The sequence below is a fragment of the Montipora capricornis genome, chromosome 3 (assembly GCF_036669925.1).
Source record: "Montipora capricornis isolate CH-2021 chromosome 3, ASM3666992v2, whole genome shotgun sequence".
Taxonomy (NCBI): domain Eukaryota; kingdom Metazoa; phylum Cnidaria; class Anthozoa; order Scleractinia; family Acroporidae; genus Montipora; species Montipora capricornis.
The window spans coordinates 15,634,317-15,642,300 of NC_090885.1; the positions used below are offsets into that span (position 1 = coordinate 15,634,317).

The 7,984-nt window shown below is 41.2% G+C and overlaps 1 protein-coding gene across 1 annotated transcript; it reads left to right on the top strand.

The window, feature by feature from the left end:
• The first annotated feature begins 2,426 nt into the window (after positions 1-2,426).
• Positions 2,427-3,663, top strand: LOC138039890 (26S proteasome non-ATPase regulatory subunit 1-like). The gene is made up of 5 exons (XM_068885721.1): positions 2,427-2,435; positions 2,777-2,917; positions 3,128-3,178; positions 3,254-3,317; positions 3,578-3,663. Exons 1-5 carry the CDS (start codon positions 2,427-2,429, stop codon positions 3,661-3,663), a joined length of 351 nt encoding a protein of 116 aa, XP_068741822.1.
• The last annotated feature ends 4,321 nt before the right edge of the window (positions 3,664-7,984 follow it).

Here is a 7,984-nt window from a genome sequence, read left to right on the forward strand (position 1 = left end):
CCAATATTCAAAGTTTTAGAGACAACGTGAACACACGACTGTAAATCTTTCATTCTCTATATTTACTTAAACGGCACTTCTACCAGTCCATTTGCAGCGTTATCTGTCAACAATAATGGAGGCGAGGAAGAAGCAAAAACTACAAAATAGTCACCATTTCCCAAGCATCGCAGATCGCGAGATGGCCATAAACATCAGTTGAAGATTTGTGATTTCTACCTTCTTCAAAGAAACAAATTTAATGTTGAATTGGTACATGTACTTGCTGGCGTGTTTATAAATGCCGGCGTAGAAGTAGAATCGGAGTGTTTAAAAATTTTCTGTTGTTTTTTGTTTTTTCAAGGTGGACGAAACGTGACGATCTCGCTGCAGTCGCGCGCGGGCCACATGTACATGGCGGCAGTAGTTGGCTTCTTTGTGTTTACACACGTTTGATTTTGGGGGTTTCCTTTGTCGCACTTCATTTCTTTGGCGTTTACACCTTCTTGTATCATTGGGCTTAATTCAGACCTCAAGGTAAGTTTAAATTGAAACAAACAAAACACTCTTGGAAAATGCTTGTATTACATTAAATTTTCTCAGGAATCATTTATGTTGATTGTTTCACGCGACGACAAGTAACATGAAGTGAACTTACCTGCAGAGTCATTTGAATTTCAAGATGTATTAATCTCGATCAATGTTAACAACTTTGTAAACGAACGCAGTCCGACATTTGCTCATAGCGAGCTTACGCAGTCACGCCAGCGATGGCAGCATAAGACGCTACAAATCTGCATATTTAATGGACAAAACCAACGATTTTTGCATGTCGTCCTTCGTGAAACAACAATTTTTAAGTCCTGTGGAGGAAGTGAGCTCCTGTTCGTTTCACTTACATGTTTTGACAGTTACCGCTCCCTTAAAATTTGGAACAACTTGGAGCAATTTGTGATAATAAGAACGGCGGACTTGCATTTTAGCAGGCCTTTCATCAGAATTGCATTAGTAGCTTAAAAGAAAGCAAGGAAATGAGCTGCAAGGTAGATAGAAGGACATTCACGGTGCTTAAATGCCTCGTCCTTTCCTTTTAGATGCCAAAGATGCAGTTCAAATCAAACGCTAAGCCATCGTTGTCAACGCTTACCCAGAGCCACTCAAACCTCCAAAGAAAGGGGAGAAAGAAAAGGTATGATTTGTGGGACAATGGTTCTTTTGACGAGAGGCTATTTTTTTTAGAGGGATTATTAGCTGGAGTCAGAAAAATCCGAAGAAAGGGTACTTCGGAACAACTTGGGTTCAAGCTGATGAGCCTGGGCGAGTTTAGCGCATCATTTTGAGACGCTATAGGGGAGCTTTAGCAACGACGACGGGAACGGCAACGAGAACGTCATGTAAAAACATAAATTCACGTTATTGCGATCACTTCTCGACTATTCCAAGCCTTTTAATATGACAAAGGTTTGGGCAGTCCCTCAGGAATGAAACCTTAACGGGCGGAGCGTAATATAGGGAAGAAAAATGAAAATTTATCTACAGGTGCTGACGTTCTCCACAACACCTCAAACTTGGTAATTTCACGTTGTTGCTTTGCTGACGACGGCAAAGAAATGGACAAAAGTGAAAAACGCACGTGCAGAGCGTGAGAAGCTATTGTTTTTGCCCACTAAATATGCAAATTTGTGACGTTCTCGTTGACGTCGCCGTTGTCGTTGCTAAAGCTCCCTTATGTTAAAAAGAAACTGCCGTGTTGTTCTAACCGCACTCATTTCAGACTCGGTGGTTTAAACCAAGCTTTCAATACGAAATTATCGAAAGAGAAATGCATGAAGAGAGGGTACAGTTTATTTGGAAGTTCACGGAAAGGTAATTGAAATTTCCACCTTCCAGACCAAGATCAAATTGCGAGGTGCAGACTTTTAATTTATTTCTTGACTCGAACCAAAACAGCTGGACTCAAGTACACGTGTATAACAGTTTGTGCTTTGCATAGTTAGTTGTATGGTGCTTAGTGTCCCCCAGACTGCAGTAAAAGCTTAGTTTGTATACATTGAAATATCCAGTATTGGATAACAATTCTCGATTCATCGTTTTTACTTTAGGTTACCACATTAGCAAGATGAAAAATTAAATTTCCAACTGAGGTTAAGTATAGTCTGTAGTTTTCCTCTTTACGGATTGTTCTTTTACCTAGACTGCTTTCTTCTCTTTTTCTCCTAAGTTCTTCTACTTTCTAAATATTTGAAAGCACGAAGAGTAAATGTTAACATGTTGTTGTTGTATGTAATAAATCAGCTTCTCGCTATTTGCAAGCCAGCCTAGTAACAACTTAAATTGTTTCTTGTCAATAAATAAAACTTGAAAAAAAAAAAAAAAAAAAAGCAGTGCTGTCAATTACGAACAAAATCAAATCAAGAGCAAAAAAATCAGAGGCTACCGATGAAAAAATGGACGGGGTAAGATCTCTGTCGTAATGGGACTTTGTCGATCGTCGTTTCGTGTTTTTTACTTCCTTGTTATTCTCTATGCCCTTCTTTGTTGTCTTCATTGATGATACCTATAGAGCCTCTAGAACGAAATTATTTTAACAGAACTAAGAATTTAAGACCGGTTTTGGATCGAAATAGCGAGAAGGTATTCCAAATTTCGCTGAGAAGTAATGGAAATTTCCACCTATGCCAGATGAAATCTGGGGTATTTTAGTTCTTCTCTATGGGCTTCTTTGTTGTTTTTTCTGAACATAATGACTGAAAGCAAGATAGTAATTAATTGCTAAAGGCAGTGTAATTTTTTTTAGGCTCAAAAGGAAGAGGAGAAAGAAAAGAAAAACGAGGAATCGACGGTTGAAAAGAGTGCAAGAGAGAGCAGCGAGAAGATGGAGGAAGAGGAACCCGAATTCGAACTGTTAGAAAATCCACCTCGGGTGCTTCCATCGCAAGTGTGTGTTGATATTTTGTTTTAACTGAACGAGTTGACTCCAACGCCGTTTGTTCCTGATGAAACTGGGGACACACGACTCCCGAAGTCGTTCCGTAAGCTAATCTGAAGAGTTAACGGTGGTTTCACTCGGCTTAACCTTCGGAATTCGTATGCAAGTTTTGACTCCCATTTTCTTGATTTAACAACTGATTTTTTCTCTTGTTTGTAGCTCAAAGTAATCTCATTGCCTGAAGACAGCCGTTACATGCCTATGAAGCCGGTACAGTATTTATAGAATTACAAACTTTGTTTTCATTTCTCAGATAAGCTAAACACTTTGTTGTTTGTTTTGTAGGTTAACATTGGTGGAATAGTCATGAAGTCCGATGAACCAGAGGATTTGATTGAACCTCTTCCAGGTAATATTGCCTGCTTTAAATAATTGTGACGATGTCAGTAAGTAGACGTGATTGGACGATTTCTAGGCACCCAAACGTAAAAAGGCGGTCATCCTTGCTCCTCCCAATCTTTAACTTGGAAGTCCCAGGAAAATGGTGTTTGAAACCTCAAAAATGCGGTCACGTTTGGTGAATATTTCTTTTGTTATTGCTGTTAGCATGCGGAGTTTTGTTTTGATGTTATTGTAGCGACAAACAACCTTTTCTTGTTTTTGTTTTAGCTTCTTCTCCAATGGGCTTTGGCGCTGAAGACGACGAGGAAGGACCAGAACCTCCTGAGCCTTTTGAATACATTGACGAGGATTAACCAGCGTCTCTTCTATGAGGAGACTTTCTGCTTCCCTGACTGAGGCATTAAAATCATGGACATTTTTTCCACCGATGCGTCCTTGGAAGAGAACAGTGACTAGCAAACGCTTTAATCCGACCAAAAGTAAAAAGGGCAATGGAAATTACTGCTGAAATGGTTTTCGTGTGACATGCACACTAAGGATTAAAGATTTTTGATGTATTCGCCGAATTTTTTTTTTTTTTTTTACGGGGGCTGGTCTGCGTTCCTGGTTTTACGGGGAATAGTGTGTGTTCCGGATTTACAGGGGATGGTGTGTGTTCCGGGATTACGGGGGATGGTATTTGTTCTGGGTTTTTACGGGGAATGATGTGTTCCGGGTTTACGGATAAGCCAAGGATAACAGGGAACTCGTGGAATTTCCAGCCTTTCTGCCTTGAATTTTGATTCGGATGGTCAAGCGTCGGAAAATTAGCACAACCTGCTTCAAATGACCGTATAACTCAACTATTGCGTCTTGGCAACATGCGCGGTTTACAAAACCGAAAAGCGATCGCACGGACCGAAATCCCGGGATGACTCGTTTGGTACGACGCTCCAGCGCCACGTCTGAAGGTACTACATTTTTCTCTCTTGTTCAAAGATTCCGTCAGCGCATGCATAAATGTTCAGGCTCTCCGATACCTAGCCTGCCAAAAAAATTAAGACGCTGGTTGGTTTTTACAAGGAATTGAGATTTCAGTAGTTGAGTCTACAGGCATAAACGTAACGGAGACAGAGGCGAGAGATGGTTTCATGCAGACTGGGACGCCTAAAATGCTCTGTTGTAAACATGACGGTTCACGTGTGAAGTTGTCTCTCTGGCCTTTCTGTGGACGAATTCCAGGACCTACCGATACAATTTGGGCAAGTTTCGAAAGCTAAAAACTTCAGTCGGTGCTGTATTTTGCTGGTAGGACTGGGTGACCCGACACTTATAAAAAAATCAATGAAATGAGAATCGGGGATCTTCCCTTGTCATGGAATGGCCGAATTACCCAGAATTCTTTTTGGGCATGAACCAGGCAACTTGAGAAGCAAGCAGAGACTGGCCCTCATCAAATGGCTGAAGCGTGGCCAGGGAAAAAAGTAGTGAGAAGAAGATGTCCAGCCAGATACTAAGGGATAGCCATGGTGTGTGTTGTTAACGTAGACGTTTGATTTCTGAACAAGTTTTTATCATAGAAAATTCCCGACAAAGTAGTGCTCTTTTCACTGTTATTCTCGTAGCAAACAACTGGCCTTTGGTAATTTCTTGTCAAAGGAACCGTATCATGTAAATAAGAGGATAGTGAGATTTATATTTGCAAATTACCTGGCCTCTTACCACTTAAGTCAAACTCTACATCTCTGTGCAATAAGTGCATTCAAAGTTTCCTCATATTACTGTATAAAAGTACGTTGTTGTTGATTCTTTAAATGGTATTACCGCCTATATGAAAGATACGTTATGCATGATCTTCGCGGAAATTACATTCTGTCCCTCAATTAACCTAGAACAACCTGTTATGGTCTTAATTATTTTTCTCACGTATCAGCTAAGTTGCGCAATGCGCTATCTGATTTTATCCTTACCACTGAGTTTATGCAGGTATGTATGTTACCTTTATATTCAATTAGCAGGGCGCGTGCGTACACTTTGTAATCTGCGACTCCAGTGCTTACCATATGACAAATAATGTAATATGTGATAATCGGTATTGGCATAAATTAATATTTTGCCGACACGGAACAGAGACCTGGGTGCGAGCGTAGTATGCTAGGGTTCATGGGTAGTACGTTTGTAAAAGAGACGGTTGAGAAACTTGTGACATTCTACGGTCAGCCTTGCCGCTAGTACTTTCGCTTTAGGTTTATCTCTTCTCTTCATCACTTTTCTGGCCTTGTTATGGATGAAGCAGGCGTCAGGAGAGTAATCGCTGAAAACAACAAAGATCTCGTTCAGATCAAAGATCTCGTGGGTTCGTCGATTTCTACGGTCTAATGAGTCCATCGCTTCCCAGCAGATGTCCGAGATTAAGAGGCTGAAGCGAGATTCCGTTCCTCAGTTCAATAAAAAGAGTAACGAGGATCAGTACAAAGCTAACAAAGCTATCAAAGATGCCGTTGAAGATGCTCAAATTGCCCTCGAAAGGAAAGACGTAAAGAAGACCAAACAAGTCTTAGATAAAGGTATGGATCTGCTTCGAGAGCGTCAAAAGTTGATCTTACTTGCCGATAAATCGCAGTACGGGTGGAAGACGGTCCTCGAATATAAACACCATGACCTCGCAGACGACGAAGAAGATGAAAAAAAGATATACAGGGCCGAATCACGAGCAGCTAGGTCCAGGAAGCGTTTCACATCTCGCCCGACGCGGCAAAGAAGTAATAGGGACTTTAAGCTCTACGACGCTGTCGTCAACGAGAACGCCACGAATCAACAATGTCATTGGTTAAAAGTGGAAAAATAATCGTGCTGCACGTGCGGCACGCATTTTAGCACAAATTCGTGCGGTCCTCTTCACAACAACGACGTGAAATCACCAAATTTGAGGTTTTGACGACAACGCGAGCGTACAAATGTGAATCTTTCATTCTCTATTTTCACTCTGAAACCGCTCGTACCAATATATTTTTAGGATACTTCGCCCACATTGTACAACGCGAACGAGATGGCTAATCCGCGAGAAACTTACGATAGAGCCAAGTTATATTTTGAGGTGACGTTTTCATCGACGTCACCGTTGTAGATCTTAAACTCCCTAATGTCACTTCGACTTCAACAACGGCGCAGTTTTCCGCCTCACGGATGCCCAATTTGTTTTCGCGTGTAAACCCGCAGCTTTCGCCTCTGAGATCGGCATCTGGTTTGTGCTTCGCTTGTGGCAAACCCGGGCATTGGAAGGCTTCTCGTCCGAATTTGCGGTTTAATGTTCCTTCTAATACCGGTCAGAATTCCGAATGACTTACTTTGGACGTCGATATGGATCCGGACCTTGTTCATGATGACAGCGACGAATTAGTGTTTCTTCGTGCCAACGGAAATTCTTTCGAGGTTCAATCTAGAGATGTTTATTTGTCCGTTAAAGGACGGATACGTGGAGCCCTTAAATTCTGGAATGACATTCACGCGCCTCGATAATTTTATCCTGGATGTTATTGAATATGGCTACAAGTTACGATCTCGTCATCAATGGTTGCGTCACTGAAGTGTTTGAAGCTCCTATGATCAGGGGCACCCAACGTCAATTTTCGGAAAATATCTGTTCGGAAGACGATTTGAGATCCAGAATTTTCGAAACATTTGTTGTAAAATTTCTTGCTTGCCTACCTGTCCTAGGATTTTCGAACATCTAAAACATGGTATAATTGCCCATTTCTAAGGGATGTTTACCCTAAAAAGGTCCCCTAGAATTTTCGGGAGCCTTTTTTCTGGCTGAAATTTTCGAAAAGGTAACTTTTGATCCCTATAATTTTCGGATCACAAGACTTTCAGCTAGGAAATCCGAACAGATGAAAAATTTTTAGGGGATAAAAATATGCCTATGTATACCGTTTAAATACTAAAATACGTTTAACAATGCTATGTTTAAGTGGTTTTGAACTATATTCTCGTTGGGTGCCCCTGTAATATCATCAATCCTTTGTCCGTATCTATTCAAATATCAGGCAAAAAGCGTTTAATTTTAGACCTTCGCCACGTTAATCAGTTTCTTTATAAATGCCGATTCAGGTGTGAGGATTTGTCTATTGCGAAAGAGATTTTGAATCCTGGAGATTTTATGTTTACTTTTGACTTAAAATCTGGTTACCATCACGTGGAAATATTCCCGGAGCACAGGAAGTATCTATCATTTGCGTGGACGTTTTCCTCAGGGCACACCAGATTTTTCCAGTTTTCTGTTCTTCCGTTTGGCCTCAGTTCCGCGCCTTATTTATTTACTAAATTGCTCAAGCCTTTAGTCAAGAAATGGAGATCTGAAGCAAAGTCGATCGTGGTTTATTTGGATGATGGTCTCGGAGCCGCTGCAGACAAAAATAAGGCAAAGATCGCCAGTTTGCAAGTACATGCCGATCTGCTTAAATCTGGCTTTCTGCCTAACGAGTCCAAATGCGTTTGGGAGCCCATTCAGGTTATTACTTGGCTCGGCGCCGTTCTCCGCACACTTCCAAGTCTGAAATTTCTGCTACTGACAAGCGGATTAACAGTTTACAAGAAGACTTAGCGGCTCTTTTGGCTTTTTCCTCGTCTTGTCATCCAGTTCGTAAGCTTGCCTCTGTTTGCGGAAAAATCATCTCTCTTGGTTCTTGCGTTGGC